The following is a 26,244-nucleotide window of genomic DNA, read 5'->3' on the forward strand; positions in this document are numbered from 1 at the left end:
TGCTGCTGTCCCCTGCCGGCTCTAAGACTGAGAACTGGGTGATCACATGACTGCTGATCGCTCAGTTCTCTGTCTTCCTGAAGCAAAGCATGGAGACTGTCAGTCACCGCTCTCTGCTCTGTCTTTCCAATGCCCACTGCTGCGCCAAACTGGAAAGGGAGCGGGTACAGCTGGCTCCGGCTCTCAGATGTGCATTGATAGCTGGAGCCAGCTGTCAGTCAGGCAGTTTGGTGAATCCCAACAATATGGTCAGGATCCTTCTAGAGCCTGGAGCAGCTCTTTGACATCAGTTGACAGCATGCTTTACCCCAATGTAGACTGTATCTGGGTCACAGGAGAGCAAAAGTAAGGACACTCCTGTTACCCAGAAGAACATTTTGGCCAAAAAAGCTTTGGCCATACTTCTCTTTTAACTGTATCTGAGCACCACAAACTGAAAACTCAGTTTAGGTAATTTTTTATATTTACAGAAAATGTACCCATTCATCCATGGCTCGCTTTAAAAAACACCCTCTAGCTGCAGCTGTCATGAGTATGGGCAAATGATTCATGCAGCATTGAAATTTTTTTTTTTTGTATACAAACTTTTTTATTAGGGTGAAAAAATTGTGGTACAAAAGCGTATATTAACAGTGAGGTAAACAACAATAAACAATAGTCATTGTTACAGAAAGTATGTAAAAGTTCTTATGTCAGATGCAGCATTGAAATTTTAAAAGATGTCCATGAATAAATATTACATCAATTTGGCCTAGGCCAGAAAATAGGAAGCAACTGAAGAAATTACAAAGAAGGTAAAACACGTTAATATAATATACCTTCCTACATATTTACTAATTGTAGCAGCATAAGGAATGCAAATGGTTAATATTGATTGAGGGAGTTTAGTTTAGCACTTTAAATGTTAATCAGACACCTCGAGAAGTCTATTGCATTTATTAGCCAGAAACTTCTCCTCTGTGTGTCTCTTAGCTTTACTTTGTTTGATGACCTAACTTTGGAACCAGGCCCTGAGAACAGGCATTTGAGGCACACAGCAGAATGTTTTCTGATCAGTAAAGGCAATAGCAGGCAACTTGCTTTCAGCAGTGCGATTTTCACATCGCACACACTCATGTGGATCATTGTCATTTTGGGTAAATAGGGTCCCTGCCGCATCACCTGAAGCTATTAACCCTAAGAGTGATCTCCATAGTAGGGTTGCCACCTCATCCCTTTAAACCATATGAATTACACAGGTTCTGAGGCTAATATAATGCACATAAGGCACTGAGTTAATTTACCACCGTAATCAGCCACAGAACCTGTGTAATTAATGTGTGTCCTGGTTTAAAGGGATAATGTGGCAACCCTACTTTGTAGGTGAAGCCCATTTTAGTTTGGTGTTACTGATTTCTTTCTGCATGTTCTTGTCTCAGGAGCCTTCTTCATCCCTTATCTGATCTTCCTTTTCACCTGTGGGATTCCGGTCTTCCTACTTGAGACGGCACTGGGCCAATACACCGCCCAAGGGGGTGTCACCGCCTGGAGGAAAATCTGCCCCCTCTTTGAAGGTCAGTTTGGTTTGTTCCATTGTTGTCCCCCGTTCGCTATTCAGCTCAGTCACCCAGTTTCACACGACCCGATGGGGGAATTTCTGGCCCCAAAGCAGCCAAAAAAAGGACCCTGCCAGTGACTGAGAAACGTTTGTCCCAGCTTCACAATGGCAAGTGACAACAAAAAACAACTGCCAACTTTGTATTGTGTGACATGACCCACAGGGCATGCTGGAAATTGCAGTTCTAAACAAATATTAGAAGTGCTTTAAGTAGCTCAATTTAGTGTTACGTTACATATCCTGCATAGCTGCCAACATTTTAAAATAATCCCCACAATTACTTTTTGATGTGTGGCAACTAAATTAGTACAAAGCAATTGATGCCTGTTGCGTTTGCTTAATTGATTTTTAAATAGATTTTGTTGTGCAATGAAACTAAACCTGTCAAAGGTCAATTCAAACTCAACATGTGATAATAAAATACATAAGCAGAGGTTATGTTTAGTGAAAACTTTATATAAAATGTAAATGCTAAGCTTGAACCCATCGTGTCCTATCTCATTAGCCACTTTGTGGGTAAGGAGGTTATCCATTACTTTAAAGGTGCGGAAGAGGGAAGGGCAACGCTGAACTTTCATAGACAAGATTTGTAAAGAACTTTAGCTGCTTGTATTAATCCTATGATCATTTTGAAATCTGGTTTTCACTAAAGGTAACCCATGCTTATAATTTTTTTTTATATCCTGAGAATGAATTATTGTTTATGTAGCACTACTCCCATGGGAGCTGCTGGTTACAGATTCCCCTGGGTTACCCATAGCAGCAACTTGACAATATAGCATCATTTAAGTGTGTGGCTCAGTCAGAAAACAGTCCAGGGGTTTTGGTTTTGGTTGTTTTATTTGAGAACTTGGATAATAGAAGGGATGAGTGGGATACTCCAACTGAACAACTATGCACAATATCTGGGACTAAGTATAGCTGAATGCAGCAAGGCCGCTGCTTCACTTTGTCACTACAGTGAAAATATTGTTCTGTGAATCGCTGTTCTCTACTGGATCCTCTGCAGCTCAGCTCCACACCTAGTTCACTAGACTGACTGCCTAAGACCACCTTCCTCATACAGCAGGAGGAGAGACAGCCGTCGGCCTCCTCCTGGGACTCTGCTCGTCCTTCTGGGATGCCCTGTCACATCTCCTCCCGGCCTTTATGAGCAATCCCAGGATGCACTGCAAGAGTGCCCTCCCGCTGGGACTCTCACAAAAGCCAATGTGTCACTTGCTAGGTTTCCTCCACTGTCCAACATGCTCCCCTATTGGATGCAGTGGGGACACTCCCTTAGACCCAGTGAATCACACCTGGGAACATGCAACAGGCAACCTAATAGATCAGTCTCCCCTGATAAGCAGAAGGAGCATGATATGCTTTTACCTAGCACCTACCTAGGAGGGTGCTACATCCACCCCCCACCAAAAATGAGCCAAGTCCCATTGGCTCTGGGGCAGCCGCCCCCTACAAAAATTCTTCAAAATTAGGAGTATCCCACAAACCTGGAAAGGGGCAAAAGGGAATGAACAAATGTACAATCAATAAGTTAAGTGAATATATATAAATATATATATATACACACAATATAGTACACGATAAGTGCATTTGAAGCAGTGCACCCCCCACCAAGCAAAGCCTGCTCTGGTGAGTGAATATAACAACCTAACTGACCATCACTGAATTCTGTACCACCTGAAAGAGAAAGAAAAAGGTTAGGCACTTCATAAGCATACAGTTACCATTACTATCTGAACTCAGGATGATGAGAAGACCCTCCCTGCAGGGGCAACCTTCTCATCCTACATCCCCGACTAACATGGTTAGCTTCTTCTGTAGTCTTGACACGCCGGTCAGTCCACTCCTCCAAGGTGGTCCTGAGCCCTGTCACTGACTACCTACAATAGTCCATTTCGGTTCTTTCCATAGGAGGTCAGTTGCTGGAGCCTGAGCAACCCAACAGTCCCATGGGGGAGAAAAAGAGTCTCTTCAGGGGCCCCTGACGACACCAGGGCACCCCCCACCAAACTCTTGGTATGCTGCCCACTTCTTCCTGAGCAGCTGCTTCTGAAGTTCCAGTCCTGGCATGATGGCCTAAGTAGTCCACCTGGAACTTGAGGTAGAATCTTTAAAAATCTAAAATTTTTACTTTTGTTTGTAATCCACGACCCCCCCCCCCCCCCCCCGTCTCGATGGTCCAAAGGGTCCCTGGAACACAATATGGAGTTGCTCCAAAAAGTTCTCTGAAGAGGGACGGCCCTCTAATTTGAGTCCATTTGATGGTGTCTCTTTGTTTCCCAACCCCCTCTGCAAGGATAGAAGGGGAAGGGGTAGTGGAAAGGGGACATATGCCCCAACAGTATCAGAACTTGCAGGAACTTGCTTTGTTCAGTTCTGAACATAGGCTAGCCAGCCATTTTTAAATGTTTTAATGTTCTCCTCAGATATAGAAGTCAGGATGGGGAATGCTCACTAACTTCCAGTTGTCATCTCTGATGCGGATCAACCAGGGGCCTGGCCCGATCTGTCTGGGCGGCGGACCTCCACTTGGTCCAGGTAGATGGACCACCCATGGTTCCACTGGGTTTTGACTGACAAAAAGTTCTTCCATAGATCCATCCTGCAGGAATTTCTGTATGGTTTAGGGACAAACAGGAAGTCCCATATGGCTTCATCACACCAGGACTTTCTTTTTGCCTCGATTTCTAACATAACCTCCCATGGAGCATAAAGGTAATCGTACCCGATTTCCATAGCAACCTTCTTCTGTAGCCACCGCTGCATCCTTGAAAATCTGGGAAGGGTTTTCCGGTTCCCTTTAAAGAAAATGGGCTCTCTTCCCACCATATTGAAGAGTCATAGCCCTCATTTTGGTCCCAAGCCCAGGCATAGTTCTTGGGTGGGATTAGGTCTGGGACCCGACTAGCATAGGCCTCACAGAACCCCAGAATCTTGTCACACTCTCCCCGCACCACAGAGTCCCTAGTCTCTTTATCTGGCATTTCAGGCAGGTCAGGACAGGGTGGACTGCTCTGCTCCTCAGATTCCCAGTCCCACTCAGTCTCATCTTCAGATCTCCAGACATCTATCCCCTCTTCTAAGGATCCAAACCGTTTCTGGAAACTAGGACACCCACATCGATGACCCCGGCTTCCTCCTCACTGCTCACACTCCCTTAAGCAGCCCCGGTTACCGCGGGCCATCTTTCCTTCTTTAGGTTTTATGGGAGCAGACTTAGCTTCTACTGCTGCAGTTTTCAATGCATCAGGTGGGCACTACCTGCATGCATCCTGGCTCGGACATTCGGGTCTCCTTCCATGAGCAAACTGGACCACTGATAGATTGCATGGCCTCCAGCTGCACCATTATTTTCAGCACTCCTCTCCCACGACCCTGGAGAGGCCATGATTCTGCAGCCAACAAGGCCCGAGTGACTCCGGTCTCCCACAGCACACACAACTTCTTGGGCCGACCTTCACTCCTCTCTGCCTGCAGCAGCAGATGGACACAATGCCCTCACTGGCTCCAAGCTTTCACCCGCATGGTCACATTCAAACACTGGCGACATACCAGGCCCAAATGCTCCATGCCTCCTCCGGTGCATAACACCAGACCTGTATTCCACAGGGTGGATGTCTTAGGCTCTCCAGTCTGCTCCCCGGTCTGCCCAGCAGGTTCTCCGCCAACATGAGTCAATCACTGATGCACTCCGACTTGCTCCGACATTCGCCATCTTGCTCCTCCACACACGTGTCTCCCTCTCAGTCGCACCCGGAGACGGAAGTAATTTATGGACTCTACCTCTCGCTCCTGATTGGCTGCGCATGAGCGGCATCTCCACCCACATTTCCTTATTGGCGTTGGCTCCTTCTGCTAGGCAGAACTCTTCAGCAAGCGCTTTCCCGCTCGGTGCAGTAACCCCTCCAATGCTGCTCTCTCTCAACTAAGCCAACATGGAAGTCACTGTAAAGCGGAACGTGCCTCTCACCTGACACGCATCCACTCTTCTTGCTTGAAAACAGGGCTCCAGCTGCACCTCTATCACGCTGAGCCAGCTGACCGTCTTTGCCAGTCCGGAGAATTGTCCCGCTGTCGTATGCACAGTCAACAGTCCTCTTCTCAGCACATGTACAAGCAAGGCCCACCATACTGTATCCGAAAAATGTCCCACTGTCATTAACTGCATGGCCAACAGATTTCTTCAAAGTATCCACCCTGCCACTGTACAGAAAGAATGTCCAGCTGTCATCAAATGCACGGTCAACACTTTTCCATATAGTCTCCATTTTTTCCGTCCATACTTGCACCTTTCACTGTTAAGCAGACACAGTCCATATTCACAAAAAGATGCATTTCTCCCGCCATCCAGCACATCATGGGAGCGAACAGCTTGCGATGCAAAGAGAAACTGTTCACCTCGAATACACAGATTGCAATTTTGAGAAGAATCTTTCCGTTGCCATGGGCAACCATCATTGTGCATTTTTTTTCTTCATCCCACTCTCCCCATCTCCTGTAGAGCAGGCCTCACACTTATATTGAGCATTAGAACACAGTCTCTGGAGCAAAAATTAAGTTTTTGAAAATTTTCTTTGGCCGTTGCCATTAGCAACCAGGCCGATATCCCAGGGTGACATCCTGGACAAGCCCCCAAATGTAGCACTACTCCCATGGGAGCTGCTGGTTATGGATTCCCCTGGGTTGCATTTTTAAGTGCGTGGCTCAGACAGAAAACAGTCAAAGGGTTTTGTTTTTTGTTGTTTTATTTGAGAACTTGGATAGGAGAAGGGATGAGTGGGATACTCCAACTGAACAACTATGCACAATATCTGGGACTTCTAAGTATAGCTGAATGCGGCAAGACCGCTGCTTCACTTTGTCACTACAGTGAAAATATTGTTCTGTGAATCGCTCTTCAGGGCCCTACTTGGCAGCCCCTTTGTCCCTACTCTTCAGGGTTATAAATGGCAACCCCTTACTATGACACTCTGTGTGAGCTGGCCCCTTGATCCACTGACTTCACTGGAGTGGTCCCCCTTCCTTGGAAGACCCTTTGGCAAGTCCCCTGGTACTCATGAACACTGTTTTTCCCAGAAGACTCTGCCAGCAGCTCTACTGTCAGCTCTACTGGATCCTCTGCAGCTCAGATTCAACACCTGGTTTACTAGGCCAACTGCCTAAGACCACCTTCCTCATACAGCAGGAGGAGAGACAGCTGTCAGCCTCCTTCTGGGGCTCTGCTTCCTGCCAAAGACGTCCTGTCACATGTCCCCCCGGCCTTTATGAGCAATCCCAGGATGCACTGCAAGAGTGCCCTCCCACTGGGACTCTCACAAAAGCCAATGTGTCACTTGGCTAAGTTTCCTTCACTGCCCAACAGGCTCCCCTATTGGATTCAGTGGGGACACTCCCTTAGACCCAGTGAATCGCACCTGGGAACATGCAACAGGCAATCTAATATATCAAGCTCCCCTGATAAGCAGAAGGAGCATAAGATGCTTTTACCTAGCACCTACCTAGGAGGGTGCTACATTTATAACAATTATACTTCAAATACACATACCCATTCAAGAAAATACAAACAGATAATAAGAACTGGCATGAAGGACTGGATGCTGGCAATATAAAGATAATTATTTTAGGAAATCCCCTTGTAGGCAGGTGCAATCTGAATTCCCCACTGTAGGTGGTGCTCGACCAAAGCCGCAATACAAAGGGGAAGGAAGGTGTGAGGAACTTGGTTCCTCTATGATTTTCTGCAGTCACAGGGAGACAGCTGTCCGATTGGACACTGGCGCCCCACGTGACTTTGGTGGCCATGTTAAATCAGGCAGAGTCGATTTCATAATTCAGCTACTAGGTTTGGCATGCTATCTGCGAATGGCTAGTGCAGGGATAGGTTCCCTGCCTAGTAGGGACCATGCTTAGCGATAGGGAAAGGTTCTGGAGGAGGAGGGACAGTGCAGGAATTAGGTCAGGGATCTCCAAACCTTGGCCCTCCAGCTGTTGCGAAACTACACTTCCCATGAGGCATTGTAAAACTCTGACATTCACAGACATGACTAGGCATGATGGGAATTGTAGCTCCTGAACAACTTGAAGGCCATAGTTTGGAGACCCCTGGACTATGTCTACCTCACTTCAGGAAGCCTCCCCTTTAGGTGTGGACCGGCCGGCTGCATTCTACTTCTCATTACAGACGCTATCGGCATCTACAGATCACTGTTACAGTTCTTAAGTGGCTCCGGATAGTCGTGCCTACCCACTGGGCCTGGTTGTACTTTGTTGAACCTTTCTAAAATATATTGCTCTTGCCTTTTGTGGACACTGTCCGCTACCATGCTGTACCTTGCTCACACTTGGCGGAAGTCGGCAGGATATCCCCCTTATTGCAGCTGGTGCGGAAGGAGGAACGAGGACAACTATGGTGCCATTAGGAGTGGCCTTGACTTCAGTGCCTTAAGTTTAATGAGTCTAACACCTCTCTGTCAGAGTAGTTCAGGTAGGTAAGTAGGTAACCAGTAGGTAAGGAGAGACTAGAGAGTGCTGCTTGCCTGTATCAGTTTCCCACCCGGCTGATCGTGGAGCTGGCCATTAACTCCTTAGAGGATGATGCCTGCTAGCTACTGGAGGATTCCTAGGCCAACCTAGAAAAGATTGGGGTGCGCCTGGAGGGCCTGTTAAGGGAAAAAGTAACAGTCCTAAAACAGAGATGTAGGTTCTGCATCTGCAGACAGCAGAAAGACAAAAGCCTCCCACATTTTGCAGAAAGAAGAGAAGAAGAATGTGCTGACATAAGCACCTCAGATAAGTTACTAAGGGATCAGTTTGTGGTGGGGATGAGGGTCAGTCCTGTTAGGAGAGCCCTGCAAGAATAAATAAAGGCGCAACCTTCCCTCACTTTCAAGGACACTGTAATGGATGCAGTTGCAAGGCAGCAGGAAGATGCTAAAGCAACCAAGGTCGTGACAAAGAAGCATGAACCACTACACATAAGGAAATAGGCCTTGCCATGGTCTCCCCTGTCGGTCATGCAGAATGTCATCAGGGAACTAACCCAAACAAAATGGCGTCCATGAGCCAAGAAATGTCCACATACAAGCTAGAGCTGTCCCACCTCTCCAAGGGCGAGAATCCCTTATGGATGGACCCAAATGAAGACTGGAAAAGCTTGCTGTGAGGACACTTTGGGCATTAAGCCAGGAACTGTGGCCGGTCCTGAAACAAAAGCACCATGAGGCCATCGTTAAACCAGGGGTTCCCAGGGCAGAGGGACAAGGTCCCAATAGTCCATAGGCTATATGGTTGCGCCAAGTCCAGTAGTCAGCCCCCTAGTAAATGACCAGATGGTCACTTGTTTGATTGACACTGGGTCCAAAGTCACCATCATGGAGTTTTACCTCCAGCAGTTTGGGACCAGGGAAGAGTTGGACTGGCTGTCCCTGAAGGCGGCCATTAACCTGCCCATTAATGTAGAAGGAGTTACCTGGGTGAGGATACAAACAGATGACCAGCATTACATTCAGGTGTGACTTGCATAGACATCTTCTAAGAATGACAGCGGGGCTTGGAGGCTCCTACCTCACTTCTGGTATTGGCAGTGTCACACCTTACGCGTATTGTCACAGTCACCTGACTTCCTCAGGGACAAGCCCCGCTGTCAGTCTTAGAAGTCGGAAGATTTATACTGTAAGTTACTACTGTTTTAATAAATGTTGTTGCAAAACTACTGCACTATGAGGATACCTTTTTTGCATGAGCCATCACATGGATGAAACCGCAAATTTAAAGGGCCATACACCAAATTACAGATAGAGTGTCAGGATAATAATTAGAATAGAGGAGCAGGAACCTTGAGAGTCCAACCTTGCATGCCCCAGCTTAGGGGAAAGCGTGATTTGACCTAGTAAGAGAGGTCAATAGGAGAGGTGAGCACATAGCTTGAAAGGTGGTGGGATGCACCTAAGCACTAGCACTTTTTTGTGGAATGCATTATTGTTGGAGTCACTGAAGCACTAGCACTTTATTGTGGAACATACAGTATCTCACAAATGTGAGTACACCTCTCACATTTTTGTAAATATTTTATTATATCTTTTCATGTGACAACACTGAAGAAATGACACTTTGCTACAATGTAAAGTAGTGAGTGTACAGCTTGTATAACAGTATATATTTGCTGTCCCCTCAAAATAACTCAACACACAGCCATTAATGTCTAAACCGCTGGCAACAAAAGTGAGTACACCCCTAAGTGTAAATGTCTAAATTGGGCCCAAAGTGTCAATATTTTGTGTGGCCACCTTTATTTTCCAGCACTGCCTTTACCATCTTGAGCATGGAGTTCACCAGAGCTTCACAGGTTGCCACTGGAGCCCTCTTCCACTCCTCCATGATGACATCACGGAGCTGGTGGATGTTAGAGACTTTGCGCTCCTCCACCTTTCATTTGAGGATGCCCCTCAGTTGCTCAATAAGATTTAGGTCTGGAAAATAAATACGTTGGAAGATTTAATTTTCACCTCTAGACATAATAGGGAAAAATATAAGCAGAGAGCACTAGATTTCTTCTTTTTTAATCTTCATGTATGACCATCTATGATCGGAAGTGGAATCCAGGATCAGCCTCCCTGTTTATAGTCTGACATCTCCCCTGTTTGAGGGAAAAATGCTTGGATTGACCTGCAATACTCAGGTCTAGAAACAAGGTGAGAGGCCACTTTGTATGGTGAAGGAAGCACATTCACTGAGGTGTTACCTGTTTGGATTCTGGGATTTATTTGATGGACATTTATTCACATATATTGCACTCTATATGATTTTGTTTAGTCATTTACATTTTGAAAGTCTATTTACTTTTATCCTCTTCACAGTTGTTATTTGTGATTTATGAATTTCGTGTACTCACTTTTGTTGCTAGCAGTTTAGACATTAATGGCTGTGTGTTGAGTTATTTTGAGCAAATTTACACTGTTATACAAGCTGTACAGTCACTACTTTACATTGTAGCAAAGTGTCATTTCTTCTGTGTTGTCACATGAAAAGATATAATAAAATATTTACAAAAAATGTGAGGGGTGTACTCACTTTTGTGAGAAACTGTATTGTGGTGGATTCACTACGAACTGCATTTCTTGATTTAAAGGACATTTGAGGAGCTGTTATCATATGTCTAATGTATATATGATTTATTTTTATTGTGCATCATCAGAATATTGAACAAAGCAAACAGATTATCACGTTATATACATAACTATTGGTTTTAAAGATATTTATAAATTTTCTGTCACATACAGTATGTATGCACGTCATGTCACAATGAATAGCACACAAAAGTGAGGGTATAGGCGCAACAACACATTTATTTTTTGTTATTGTACCTCTGAAAAGGTTGCCTACCCCTGCTCCAGGGCATTCAGAAAAATAGGAGAGGCATGCCAAAATGTGGACAGTTTCTCCAAAATCTTTTGCATTACTCCCTTAATATGCAAATAAAGATCTGAAATAATTCTTTAGGCTTTTGGAGAATCTTGATGAGAGTAAATTGGCAGGGGGCCCCCAAACCTCAAGCTACACCTCTGAAGATAGGGAAAGGTTCCAGAGAAGGAGAAACAGTGTAGGGACTACTCTTACCTTGCTTCAGGAAGCCTGCCTTTTGGGTGTGAACCGGCCAGGCTGCATTCTGCTACTTGTTGCAGGCGTTGTCAATATCTCTCAAGTCTACAGGCCACTGTTACAGTTCATAAGTGGCTCTGGTCTTTCATACCTGCTGGGCCTAGTTGTACTGTGTTGAACCTTTCTACAATATATTGCTCTTGCCTATTTTGGACTCTGTGTTTACACTGCTCTCCACACCATGCTGCACCTTGCTTACAACATGCTTTTTTTAAAACATGTTCCTAAATTGTCTATTTTTCATATGCAACTCCCCATGAACCATTCTCTCTAATCACTCATATGTGATACAAAATAATAGTGTGTACTTTCTTCTTCATCTTACTGTCTGCAAAGAATTTGGTAAAAGAGAAGTATGGGGTTTATTTTTTTCCCCCCATTTATACATACCTAGGTGAATGCAGCATCGGTCGGCACGCTGAGAGGCAAACAGTCGGGTGTCAGTCCAGGCACCTGGCGGATCCCGACTCTGTGGTCGTGATGACACAGACAGTGATTGGACCGACATCTGTGATGTCAGTAGAGAGTGGACTTCAGACCGCTCTCTGCTGAAAACGGGTCACAGGAGTGCAAAACAGACTGCACTCCTGTGATCCATAGGAGATGTACAGCCAAACAAGCTTTGGTTGTACATCTCCTTTAAAGACACATTCCAGGTTTGTTTTTATTATGCTTGATTTCAAGTATACTTCACAAGCTAAACACATTGGTATACAAGACATGTTCAAACTTAATTCTCACTCAGCTCTAACCTAATTCTAATCTACTTGAGTGACACCTATTTCCTATTGCAATCAGACAGCACCTTCTAGTGGAATATTTTAAGAATGCAGAGAACTGTATATATTAATGTGCCAGTGGATACATTTAAAAAAAATGGATTCTTAGTTATTAAACTGCTAGAAGGAATCTGTCTCTCAGCAAGCAGCTAGACTAAAACCTACAATGGAAAATGACTTTTGAAGGATGAATGTTCATCTCTGATCTCTGGGAATAAGGGCAAGCAGTTAGAGGCTTTCATGTTTACATGTTCATGGTCACCACATATACATTCAGCATACCTGATTGGCTCCCGGTCCTGTCCTTCCCTCTCCCATTTTGAGTTCTAAAGAACAGGGACTGCAAGAGGCTGATATCAGTTCAAATTTAGGTGCCTACACTGCTTGTAATAAAAAAATAAAAACTGATTTATTGATTTATTAATAAATACAGATCTTTTTTTTAATGTGTGTCTTTTTATATCTGCTTAGAGATCAGCTTGCAATGGTATTGATGCCCAACGTTTTCCATAAAAATGAAATTTTATACGATCTCAAAATGTTAAAAGTTATTACTTAGTTGGTCTTCAAAAAACGGCATTTTTTTTTGTTTTCATGAAAACTACTATTGCACATGGGACCAAAGCTTTTTTTTTTCTTTTACAGGCATCGGCTATGCCTCGCAGGTGATTGAGTCCTACCTGAACATCTATTATATTGTTATCCTTGCCTGGGCTCTCTTTTATCTGTTCAGCTCATTTACAGCTGACCTGCCTTGGGCTTCTTGCAACCACACCTGGAATACAGGTAAGAAGAGGGAAGGAGGGGACGTATAGTTGCCTTGTACAGTGAACTATTGATGCTGAGCTGAGAATTGGTGCACTGTCACCTAAGTTCTTATAAGGAACCAAAGGAAGAGAGCACTAAACCACAGTAATTGGTTCAGATATGAATTTTATTTTGCTAAAACAGAAGGATCTATTAAGAGCTGACAGCCAGCTCTTTTCAGTGGTCATACGCAAATCCCCTTTCATCAGGGCTTGGATTTATTGTGAAGGAGCAATCTGGAAAAGTGGTTACTCTTGGTTTTTTATCTGGCAATGTCGTTTTTAAGCATTATCTGTACAGTTATTTTGCATCTTTGAAGGTCTGGCACTTATGTGTTATTTGACTGGCTTTGTGAAGAAGATTTTCACCCGTCCACACAAAAATATGTGTTTCCATCGCATTCCGTCATCTATGTCTATGTCTCTTTACTCCACAGAAAACTGTGTTGATGACATCAAATATTCCCAGAATTATACAGCATCTCCAAATGCTACCTCTCCTGTGGTGGAGTTTTGGGAGTAAGTGAACTATTCATAAAGTTACAGAAAAATTGCCTTTTTTATTTACAGTATTGTTTGAAGCTGAATATATGTGCTTGGTCTCTCTTCTTTGTTTGCCGCATGCCAAGATATATATATATATATATATATATATATATATATATATATATATATACTGTATATACTACATACTATATTACCAAAGGTATTGGGATGCCTTCCATTACACGCACATGAATTTTATTGGCATCCTAGTCTAAGTTTGTAGGGTTAAATATTGAGTTGGCTCACCCTTTACAGCTATAACAACTTCAACTCTTCAGGAAAGGCTGTCCACAAGGTTTAGGAGTGTGTCTATGGGACTGTTTGACCATTTTTCCAGAAGTGTATTTGTGAGGACAGGCACTGATGTTGGACAAGAAGGCCTGGCTCACAGCCTCCGCTTTAATTCATCGCAAAAGGTGTTCTATTGGGTTGAGGTCAGTCAAGTTCCTCCACCCCAGATTCGCTCATCCATGTCTTTATGGACCTTGCTTTGTGCACTGGTTTCACTAAATCATTTGGTGGAGGGGGGATTAAGGTGTATGGTGGATTATGGTGGCCCCTCAGTTCCAGTGAAGGGAACTCTTAAGGCGTCAGTATACCAAGACATTTTGGACAATTTCATACTCCCAACATTTTGGGAACAGTTTGGGGATGGCTCCTTCCTGTTCCAACATGACTGCGCACCAATTCACAAAGTAAGGTCCATAAAGACATGGATGAGAAAGTTTGGGGTGGAGGAACATGACTGGCTTGCACAGAGTCCTGACCTCAACCCAATAGAATACCTTTGGAATGAATTAGAGTGGAGACTGCGAGCCAGGCCTTTTCGTCCAGCATCAGTGCCTAACCTTTTATAGCTGCAAGGAGTGCGCCAACTCAGTCTTGAACCCCATGGACTAAGACTGGGATGCCTTTAAAGTTCATGTGCATGTAAAGGCAGGTGTCCCAATACTTTTGGTAATATAGTGTGTATGTATATATATATACATATATATATATATATATATAGTGACAAGTTGGGGAATTTGTAGCTCATTGGTAATGCCAAACATTGGGTTTACTCCATGCCAGAAATAGTTTTCAGAGCTTATTCTGCCAACTTTTATTTTAAAAAAAACAAAATTCACACTTGAATAGTTTTCCACGTAGGGGGTTCTCACCATCAATGCAAAAAAACATAGAATTCAGCCTTGTGGCTATCTTTGCAGCTTCACTTCTCAGCCCTTATGCCTTGTTCATCTAGACCATCAGACACAGTCCCAGTGCTCGTGCACAAAATGCTGTTCCTTTGTCAGCTTGACTGTTTGGCCTGCAACTCCCAACTGCTACATCCTCATAGGCTCTGGCCTTTGTTTGTCCTCACCTGGACAGTACGGTGCAATGTTCACCTGTTACAGCTCCCTTCACACACTGACCCCCTCAGGAGGGTAAGGCCACTGACCTCTAGCTCTGTCCCTAACATAAACCCAGCACACACCTGCACATTAGTGTACCTGTTTCCTTCAAAATCTGTCCCAGACAGTCATATTAGGCCCCTTTCACACATGTATGACCTGAAAGTCGTGCGACTTTGATGCGACTTGCCTGTTTAATCTTGAGGTCTATGGACCTCGAGTCGCATCAAAGTCAGAGCAAAGTAGTGCAGGGACTACTTTGAAGTCGCTGTGACTTGCAGTCACACAGATATAAACGGTACTCTTGGAAATCTTAGGGTACGACTTGTCATGCGACTTTACAGTCCCAAGTTGCAGGACAAGTTGCACAAGTGTGAAAGGGGCTCTAAACAGTGGCACAGGTTTGACCTGCCACTATATATATATACTGTATCTCCAGCAACCTTCAACCTGGGGATCATGTCTATATCAATCTATAAATCTGATATGTAGTCATCATCTTTAGGCCAAACAGACTTACAACTTCTTATAATCATACATTCTGCTGGGGATAACCTATACCGATAATCTAAATGGAATGAAAAAATAGTAAAGATTAAACTAAAAAAATATATAAATATAATATAATATAAATTATAATATAAAAATGAATAATTACATTTACTGTGACTACAAAAAGACCAAAAGAAAAATAAATAAAAACAATTTTGAAAAGTCCACCCCTTGAAGTGGACCAGAAGCTATTTTATATGTTATTCAAAAATAGTTAATTAATAAGTAAACTATTTTGTTGCAGCTCAGTTTTGTTGTATGTGTAATATCCATACATGGATCCTTCACGTAATATAAAATGAATACATTGATATATGAAAACTCAGATGTTACAATCAAAGTAGTTAAAAGGAAGGCAAATACAGGTATTTTACTTTAAATGTTATCCTTAATAGTAAGATAACCACACCAAAAGTGAAAATGCATTATGTAATCCAGTAATATCGTAAAAACACCTGGTGTTCACAATACTATTGAATGTAAAGCACCAGTTCAACAAAAACATTGTAGCACTGTCCCCTTGGGAGTTGCTTGTATTTGTATGTTGTTCTGTACCTCTTTGACCATGTGAACTGTCCAGCCCTCCTGACCCTCTAGGTCACATGTGTCAAACACAAGGCCCGCGGGCCGAATCCGGCCCTCCAGGCCATTTCATGTGGCCCTTGCACCTCTCCTGCAGCTCCAGCCCTCTTCTGGTCCTCCTCCAGACCCTGTACTTTTTGCTTTCCAGCAACACCTACAGCTTCTTCCCAGAAGCAGCACCAGATAAGGAGGCTGCACTGTGGTGTAAGGGAGGGTGGGGGACTCAATTTCTGATGGTGCAGAGGCTCTTGATGTCTGATGTAAGGGTAGGGGATGCTCTGGACATCTAGTCTTACAGATACAACCGGCCCTTTTGAGGGCAATCATGATGCTGATGCGGCCCATGATTAAATTGAGTTTGACACCCCTGCTCTAGGTTAAGACGTTGTGTATACCTTTAAATGACCCTGACACAATGCTGATCTGTATTAACTCTTTAGATTTACTTCACTTAAAAAGAAAGTCTAAAGGAGGTATTAATCAACTAGGCCCTAGGTAAACCGCCAGGGCTCAGTTGAAATAACACTAAGAGAACAGTTAAATAACCAGTTATAGTAACAAGCAAATAACACCAATATACACAGTATCTGACAGTAAGTGAATCGATCTCTCAGAAAGTTATGAATTGCTAGTTGAAAAACTTTTACTAAAGGGGAATCTCAGGCTGGCCTATAGTACCTGTATCCTAATGAGAGATGAGGTAATCTAGATACCAGTAGCTTGTTTCCTTTAAAATCAATAAGATAGCAATGTTCAGAATGCAAGGGCTTGTTATTATTTTCACCAGCAGTCGGAGCTCAAATAACAAATGATCCCCAAGTATAGCACAGTGTGAGACAAGCAATGTGAGTTAGCTGATTCTGATTAATGATGATCCACTAACTGATCAGGGCCGGACTGGCCTACCGGGATACCGGGAAATTTCTGGCAAGTCCCCCTTCCCTGGGGCAGCTGATACCTGTAAAAAAAATGGCCATGGCCTGCTCGACATGCGCACTGCGCATGCGCCGCCACCGCTCGGGAAAAGCCCGTACATGTTCGGCTATTCCCGGGCAGACAGCGCATGTGACATGTTGGCGCCGGGCTGCGCCATTTTTAAATGTAAGGCGCCTCACCAAAACGTAAGTGAGACTCCTCTGCAGCCCCTGCATCTCCTCAGGAGATGCAGTGCTGCGGGCATGGTACAGGAGAGATTCTCCTGTACCATGCCCGCAGCACTGCATCTCTTGTACTATGCCAGCAGCCCTGCATCTCATGTACCATGTCCGCAGCCCCTGCATCTTCTATACTATTCCCTTAGCCCCTGCACCATGCTCGCAACCCCTGCATCTCCTGTACCATGTCCGCAGCCCCTGCATCTCCTGCACCATGCCCGCAGCCCCTGCATCTCCTGCACCATGCCTGCAGCCCCTGCACCATGCCCGCAGCCCCTGCATCTCCTGCACCATGCCCGCAACCCCTGCATCTCCTGCACCATGCCCGCAGCCCCAGCATCTCCTGCACCATGCCCACAGCCCCTGCATCTCCTGCACCATGCCCACAGCCCCTGCATCTCCTGCACAATGCCCGCAGCCCCTTCATCTCCTGCACCATGTTTACAGCCCCTGCATCTCCTGCACCATGTCCACAGCCCCTACATCTCCTGCACCATGCCCGGAGCCCCTGCATCTCCTGCACCATGCCCACAGCCCCTGCATCTCCTGCATCATGCCCGCTCCCCCTACACCATGCCTGCAGCCCCTGCATCTCCTGCACCATGCCCGCAACCCCTGCATCTCCTGCACCATGCCCTCAGCCCCTGAATCTCCTGCACCATGCCCTCAGCCTCTGCATCTCCTGCACCATGCCCGCAACCCCTGCAACTCCTGCACCATGTCCACAGCCTCTGACATCTCCTGTACCATGCTCGCAGCCTATGACATCTCCTGTACTATGCCCACACAGCCTATGACCGCCTCCTGTACCATGTCCTCACTTTTAACCAGAATTTGCTTATATATATATATATATATATATATATATATATATATATATATATATATATATATATATATATAAAGCCCTATATGCTTTCATATCTGTCTTATCTATAATATATTCTTCAAATGTGCTTTAAAATGCATGGTTTTCCCTTTTATGAACAAGAAAATAATGGCGTATTGCTGTTGGGCTGGTATAATAATGCTATGGGACTGGTATGAAATTTCCATGGCTGAATTTTATTCCCAGTCTGGCCCTGTAACTGATCCAAATGTAGGGTGTCTGTATACAGTGTTCAAGAGAAGCTGTAGCACCAACCCTGATGGCCCTCTTATAACTTCTGGGAGAACAAGCAAAGTCAACTCTGCACGCTGTGAGACACTGAGATGGCTGAGCTCTGCTGATTCAGTGAGTCCCGCCGACTCCGATTTAATCACAGATGCTGCAGGGATGTCCGTGATGTAGCAAGTGTCATCCGTCCCGCCTGGGCTGAGTCTGCAGTAGACTGGGTGGCGTGCAGTAGGCCGCAGTCCTCTCTCTCTGCGGCGGACCGATGCACATATAATGGATTCTGGGAAGCAAGAGAGCGTGGGCCTGGTCAGCAGATCCCTTTATAAATTCTCCCACACTTCTCCACTGGAGCTAATAGCCTGCTGGGAGGTGTAGTTCCTACACAGTTCAGCATTGCAGTAATATCATTCCGGAAGACTACAGTTCCCACAATGCTTTCTTCCAGTCTCAGGAGTTCGATGCATGAAATCCAGGACCAACACTAGGGGAGACAGTCTGAGAGAGCAGAGAATATGTCTGCAGTGTCAGATAATTGTAGTCCGCTCCCGGCTACAACATTATCAAAAGATAAACCGCAGTATAACAATTCTTACAATATGCCTGATAAGTTGTCTATGAAGACAATAAGTTTCCAGAAATCAGAATCCAATAAGGAATATACAGTATATACTGTTCAAACCAATTCAAAGCAGAAGGCAATGCATTAGCATGCACTGGATGTGTAAATCCACAAGTACTACTCCAAATCACAATAAACAAGTTTGAAAATATATGTGCATCAGTTAGCAGTGCTGGATGAAAATAGCATAGGAGTACAGTTTATCCACCGAAGAATATAGTTCCCATTTATAGAATTAAAGTAGTGGTATTTAGTGCAGAGAAACTGATAAACTCACACAAAGGTGTACAAATATGTACTAACATTTATATATAAAAATAAACCCTTTCTAGATTTGCAAAGTCCATTACCCATTGAAGCAACTTGTACTGGCAAGTTTTCAGATCAATAATATTGTGTTCGCATGTAAAACTCCAACATGCTGGTTGTACCTAAGTCGATAGGTGGATCACCTTGGGTATAATCAGCCTGCTCATAGTTGGTTTTATTCTCGGCCGGTCCCTGCTGAACCGGCCAAGATTTGAACCATCTATAGCTGACTAAAGTAGGGTACACACTATAAGAAAATCGGGAGAATATTCGTACGATTTTTTTCTCGTTGTTTCACAGCAAGTAGAAAGCAAGGAAGAAAATAATGTACAAACATTCTCGTATGACAAAGGCTTTTTTGTTGTTACTTCTGATCATGCGCAGTTTTTCTTTTCTTATTTTTCTTGTACGAAAATTGTACGAAAACGGTACACATTAACCACTTGCCAACCGCCCACAGTATATTTACTGCGGCAGTCAGACCCTCACAGGCAAAGTGACGTAGGACTATGTCGCTAGCCTGTGAGGCTCTAGGGGGCAAGCGCGCGCCGCTGGAGGCACGCTCTCACTCCTTCACATCCCTGCGCGTGTGACCGGCGAACCCGATGTCCGCCGGTCACTCGCGATCGTCCGGTGCGGAGGGAGAAAGGCAGGCAGCTGATGTAAACAAAGCCGCCTGTCATTCTCCCCTGTTTTAGAACAGAGATCATACGGTCCTGCTATGTAGGATCGTATGTCTCTGTTGTTACACCACTGGCCACACCCCTTTACAGTTAGAAGCACGCCCCTAGGGACACACTTAACCCCTGCATCACCAATAAAGTTAACCCCTTCCCTGCCAGTGTCATTTTTACAGTAACAGTGCATATGTATAGCACTGATTACTGTAGTAATGTCACTGGTACCCCCAAAAGTGTCAAAAATGTCAGTCAAGGGTCCGACCTGTCCGCCGCAATGTCGCAGTCCTGCAAAAAAAAACGCAGATCGCCGCCATTACTCGTTAAAAAAAAAACAACAAAAATGACAAAAATCTTTCCCTTAGTTAGTAAACGCAATAACTCTTGTGCAAACCAATCAAAATACGCTTATTGCAATTTTACCAAACATATGTAGCAGAAAACAAATTGGCCTAAAATGTTAAAAAATTTAGATTTTTACATTTTTTTTTGGGGGGGGGGGGGATTTCATATAAAAAATGTGAAAAATATTGCTATTTTTGCAAAATTTACGCTCTTTTTTTGTTTATAGCGCAAAAAGTAAAAATCGCACAGGTAATTAAATACCACCAAAAGAAAGCTCTGTTTGTGGGAAAAAAACGACGTCAATTTCGTTTTAGGTACAGCATCGCACGACCGTGCAATTGTCCATTAAAGTCACGCAGTGCCGAATCGCAAAATAGGGCCTGGTCAGGAAGGGGGTAAAATCTTAAGTGGTTAAATGAAAATCATTCATTCTGTTCACGTACGAGAAAAATGTAGTTTGCCCCTTCGGAAATTTTTGTTTGCAAAGTTGGAATCGGATATCTATAGTCGTGCATACGCTATACAAAATCAAATGTTCGTTTCTTCCGTTTTTCTCATAGTGTGTACGAAGGCAAAGCTTTTTTTTAGTTTTGGATAGAGTGGAGAGGGATTAGAACCTATGTCAGGTTTTATTGCCGTCTATGCCCCCGGAAGATTCACCCTTTCTATTTGTCCTGTTTACTATTATCATTGAAAGTGAAAGTAAAGAAAATCCTGAATATTGGGTTGTCCCCAGTAAAGTAATAGAGGGGAAATCTTCCAATTGGGACACTGGTTCTGATGACCTGGCGTCCCCAAGGCATTCCCTTAATTTGCAGGGATTTCCTCTCACTTCCTGTTTGGCTATGGGACAGGAAGTGAAGGGAAATCTCTGAAATGGGACACAAATGGCAAAAGAAAATCTGACAGGGGTTATGACCCTCCTTTGCTCTATCTAAAATGAAAAAAAAAAAAGTTTTATCTATAGTTCTACTTTAACTGTTTGCTGAAACAAATGATGGATATCATAGCCCGGTATTTTGGATATTTACCTTTGATGGATCTTTTTATTAACTTTTTTTGGTGACTCTCTTACTTCACACCCTAATAATTAGATCATATGTCTAAATATTATCAGGAACCGGGCACTGGGCTTGTCCTCTGGGATCGAACACCTAGGATCAATTCGCTGGGAGCTGGCACTGTGTCTCCTCCTTGCTTGGATCATCTGTTACTTCTGTATCTGGAAAGGCGTCAAATCCACAGGAAAGGTAAAAATGTCATTATCATTTATAGATTATGAGGGGTCTCAGGAAAACCTAAAAAGGTTTTGTGTCAATGGAAAAATGCAGCATTTGTTTGCGTTAATCAAGGTTGTATTTGGGATCTGTTTGACATTTCGGAGTTTAGTCTGAGAACATTCATAGGGGAATTTGGCTTGCAGCTGATCTCCTTCTGACCTGCATATGACCTACTTCTAAGCTGCTTTGATCACCTTTAGCATTCCTTTGGAATTGCATGGGAAGAAAAGCAATTCTGGCACAAATAATGTGCCTATGTACAGGCCTTTAAAAAAAAAAGGGGGGGGGGGGTAATTAGCTTATTCCAGTATTCCTATAAAATTACCAATTTGTATGAAGCAGCCTTATCATTGTAACATCTACACTATATAGCCAAATATATTCGTGATTATGTTCAGATATTTCTGGTGAGCCGTACTGTTAAGCTACAATATTCAAAAACATTTTATACAGTTGTGTACTTTGAACCTTGTGACAGTTTGCTGAAGGTCCTTCTCTGTGACTACACCCCTGTGCACAAAGCAAGCTCCATAAAGACGCTTGATTAGTTCAGTGTGGAGGAACTTGAATGGCCTGCACAGAGCCCTGACCTCAACTCCATTGATCACCTATGGCAGGGGTCTCCAAACTTTCTAAACAAAGGGCAAGTTTACTATCCTTAAGACTTTAGGGGGGGCAGATTGTGGTCAGTGGGAGGAGAAATGCGTTATCATTGGCTTTATTGGGGGGTAATAGTGCCCCATTGTTGGTATCATTGGAAAAAATGGTGCTCCATTGTTGATATCAGTGGGAGGAACAGCACCCCATAATTGGTGTCAGTCAGTGGGAGGAATAGCCCCCCACCACTGGTGTCAGCATGAGGAATGGTGACCCATCAAACTGGTCTTCAAACTCTGGCCCTGGGGCTGGATAGAGGCAAGCAAAGGGCCCCATCAGGGCCCCAGGGCCACAGTTTGAAGACCACTGACCTATGGAATGAATTAGAATCCAGGTCTTCTCATCCAACATCAGTCTCTAACTTCAAAAATGCTTTTTTGGCTGTTCAGGCAGAGATTCCCAAAGAGACACTCAGAAATCTTGTTTAAAGCCTTCCCAGAAGAGTGAAGGCTGGTATAGTCTCAATGGGGGGGGCCAACTCCACATGGACGATTGGCCATGGTTTTGGAATGGGATGTACACCGAGTTTATAGGCGTGATGGTCAAGTGTCATCAAACGTTCGGCCAGTGTAGTGTATGTTGTGTGCTTTTATAGTTATTCATTTATTTGTCAGTTGTCTAACGCTACCCCCTCGTGACAGGTTGTATACTTCACTGCTACCTTTCCATACGTGATGCTGTTCATCCTATTGATTCGAGGAGTGACGCTCCCTGGAGCCTACGAGGGGATTGTGTTCTATCTGAAACCAGACATGACCCGGCTGAAGGACCCTCAGGTGAGGTGGGTCTTGGGCAGCATATAAATAAGATTTCTGACCAGAACTACAAGTGCAGAGAGTAGTTATATATTGTGAATGCTGCAGAAGAGAACAGATATCAAATATTTCATAGTGCTGCCCTTGAAAAGTATACAGTATATGAAAAAGAGAAAGATTGTGTAGTTTTAGTGTACATGTATTTGAAATAGCATTACACTTGACCTGACAACAGATTTTAGGAGGAACTTCTATTAAGCTTTGAAAATGCTCCCTCTACTAGCTATATGAGAGACAATACAGCCAGCAACCTGGCTTAATTGGTTATTTGGTATTACTGAACTGAAAGTTTATGAAAACTTGACTGTTAGCTTTTATCAGAGAAGGAAAGGCTTAGAACCTTGGTCAGATTTTTTTCTTGTTGTATGTGTCCCCCACTAAGGACATTCACCTTCTCTATTTTACGAACGGAGAACGCCAACAGCACAGTGAGATTCAGTTCAAAATCCATTCATTTAGGTTACAGGGGATAAAGCACAAGACAGTCAACACGTTTCTGCCTAAGCGGCCTTAATTTTGACTGACACCACTCACTGGAACACCACTTAAATAGATAACATTCTACATATATGTGTAACTGGTGAGATTGCGTAATTAACAATCACATAAAACATACATCTGACCTTTATTTGCAAAGTATTCAAAATACAAAACAAAAAATATATATGTAAATTGATAGATATTGATAACATATACAATATCACAAGTGCCTAAAGCAATCTTACAGCAAAAGGTGTAGTATACTGATGGTCAAAAGATGCAATATACTGTTGTAAAGAAATTGGAGCACACAATAAGTGGTTGTAAAGGCATAAGGTTTTTTTTTACCTTCATGCATTCTATGCAAATTGCAAAATATGGCCTGGTCAGGAAGGGGGTAAAATCTTCTGGTCTTAAAGTGGATAAAAATACGCTCATTGAGAATTTTTTTGTCAAAGACATGTAGCTAAATACATTTTGGCCTAAATATATGACAAAAATGTAATATATTGGATATTTTTTAACAGTCAAATTAGAAAATGTAAATTTTTCACAAAATGTTCGCATTTTTTTATTAATATCACAAAAAATAAAAAGTGCAGAGGTGATCAAATACCACCAAAAGAAAGCTCTATTTGTGGGAAAAAAAGGACGTAAATTTTGTTTGGGTACAGCATTGCATGACTGCACAATTGTCAGTTAAAGTCGCACAGTGCCAAGTTGAAAAAAGTGGCCTGGTTAGATTATTGTTCAGCATTATATTTAGAGTCTAGGGTTTCCAAACACATGGTATCTCAGAGAGGCCTGTCACCCAGGAGATAGGAGACTGCTATCTCCCCTTCTGTATGCTATAGCTATACCTGATTTGTTTGGTACAATATTCCCTATTCAAATATATACCTAATTTTAAAGCGGAGCTCCACCCAACAGAGAAGCTCCGCTTGTTTGCCTCCTTTCCCTGTCCGCTTCCACATTTAGCACGTTTCAGTGAGGGAGTGGGCACCTGGTTTTGACACTCCCACTTCCAGCTGAGTTTGCCTCCTCCTTCCTCCAGAGAGCTTCAAGGCTTCACTGCCGGTTTCCTCTAGCCAAGATGGCAGTGGCAGCACCTGAAAGCTTATTGAAAAATTGGCTCGGGTGAAGATACCGATGGATTCGTGGACAAGTAAGAGTCCTAATATTCAAAGTCAGCAGCTACAGTATTTGTAGCTACGGACTTTGATTTTTTTCTGAAGGAGCCTGGAACTTCGCTTTAATGTGTCTTTATCCTGCCTGATTTTATGAATCGTGTGTAGATACCCTTTTATGATACCCATTATGTTCTGGGTAGACATTTTACGGTACACTATATATTCCTCATAGATTTAATTTCCCTACAAATCATGGGTGACAGAACTGAAGGATTGTGTTCAAGTTTTAAACCTAGTACACACAATGAGATTATCGGACAAATGATCGTGTTTTTTGGGGGTTTTTTTGCATACTGGTCTCATATCGAACACAAATAAGTTATTAAAGTACCAAAATTCTTGTATGACAATAAAAATTTTGAAGTGTTGTAATGTATTTATATTGTATTTTCGGACAAAAACTGTACTGATTAGATCTGGTATCATACGGGAAAAATTTGGGCGTATCCCTTCTGAGAATTTCGGACTAACGATCAGAATATTGTACGATTCTGTTGAAAGCGGTATCTTTTGTACGATATCTTGATCGTTGATACGGGGAGTCAATCCTAATCTCCTGGGGAAAGTGATAACTGTAGAGGTTGTTTGCTAGCTGGCACTGGCACTGCCAGATCTCTGGCCTCAGTGGAGATAGGTGGTGAATATGTTTTTTGAAAACACAGACACTTTTTTACTCAAGCCACATGCCATTGAAGAGGCTCCTTTGAAATGATAGCTATGTTCTGGAAGGGCAAGGGGGAGGAATCAGAGCTGCTAGGTCTCTGGTTTTAACCACTTAATGCGGAGTTCCACAGAGTTCTGCCCCCCCCCCCCCCCAAAAAAAAATTAAAGGTCAGCAGCTACACATACTGTAGCTGCTGACTTTTAATATTAGGACACTTACCTGTCCTGGAGTCAGTACCGCAGCCGATGTTTCCATCAACTGCCGGCTGCTGCCACCGTCATTGCCGGTCAGGGAACCCGACTGTGAAGCCTTGTGGCTTCACGGGCGGGTCCCTACTGCGCATGCACAAAGCGTGCTGCGCATTTGGATTGGTTCAGCGGCAGGGGAAGGAGGAGGGGCCAAACTTCCAAGGGATGGCGCTGTGGTGCGGTCTCCTGGAAGTGGAGAAGGGTACCTGTCAAAAAAAAATGAGCGGAAGTTTTCTGCCATGTGTTGTGTACAAGTAAAAATCAGTATTTTTGTTAGAAAATTACTAAGAACCCCCAAAAATTATATTTTTTTTAACAGAGACCCTAGAGAATGAACTTTTTATGTCATGCGGTTTTTGCGCAGCGTTTTTCCAGACGCAATTTTTATGAAATAAATTCACTTTAATGGATTTAAAAAAAAACATAATATACAGTGGGTACGGAAAGTATTCAGACCCCCTTAAATTTTTCACTCTTTGTTATATTGCAGCCATTTGCTAAAATCATTTAAGTTCATTCTTCTTCCTCATGAATGTACACATAGCACCCCATACTGACAGAAAAACACAGAATTGTTGACATTGTTGCGGATTTATTAAAAAAGAAAAACTGAAATATCACATGGTCCTAAGTATTCAGACCCTTTGCTGCGACACTCATATATTTAACTCAGGTGCTTTCCATTTCTTCTGATCATCCTTGAGATGGTTCTACACTTTCATTTGAGTCCAGCTGTGTTTTATTATACTGATTGGACTTGATTAGGAAAGCCA

General features: G+C 43.5%; 1 protein-coding gene across 1 annotated transcript in view; it reads left to right on the top strand.

The window, feature by feature from the left end:
- LOC309554642 (uncharacterized protein) overlaps positions 1-26,244 on the top strand; it is a 215,408-nt gene that overhangs the window by 59,143 nt on the left and 130,021 nt on the right. The window contains exons 3-7 of the mRNA XM_082256361.1: positions 1,419-1,553; positions 12,682-12,822; positions 13,280-13,361; positions 21,255-21,387; positions 22,716-22,850. Of these exons, the coding sequence (XP_082112487.1) occupies positions 1,419-1,553; positions 12,682-12,822; positions 13,280-13,361; positions 21,255-21,387; positions 22,716-22,850 (626 nt within the window). The remainder of the gene's footprint in view (positions 1-1,418; positions 1,554-12,681; positions 12,823-13,279; positions 13,362-21,254; positions 21,388-22,715; positions 22,851-26,244) is intronic.

Source organism: Pelophylax lessonae (genome assembly GCF_965119305.1).
Source record: "Pelophylax lessonae genome assembly, chromosome: 4".
Classification (NCBI taxonomy): Eukaryota; Metazoa; Chordata; class Amphibia; order Anura; family Ranidae; genus Pelophylax; species Pelophylax lessonae.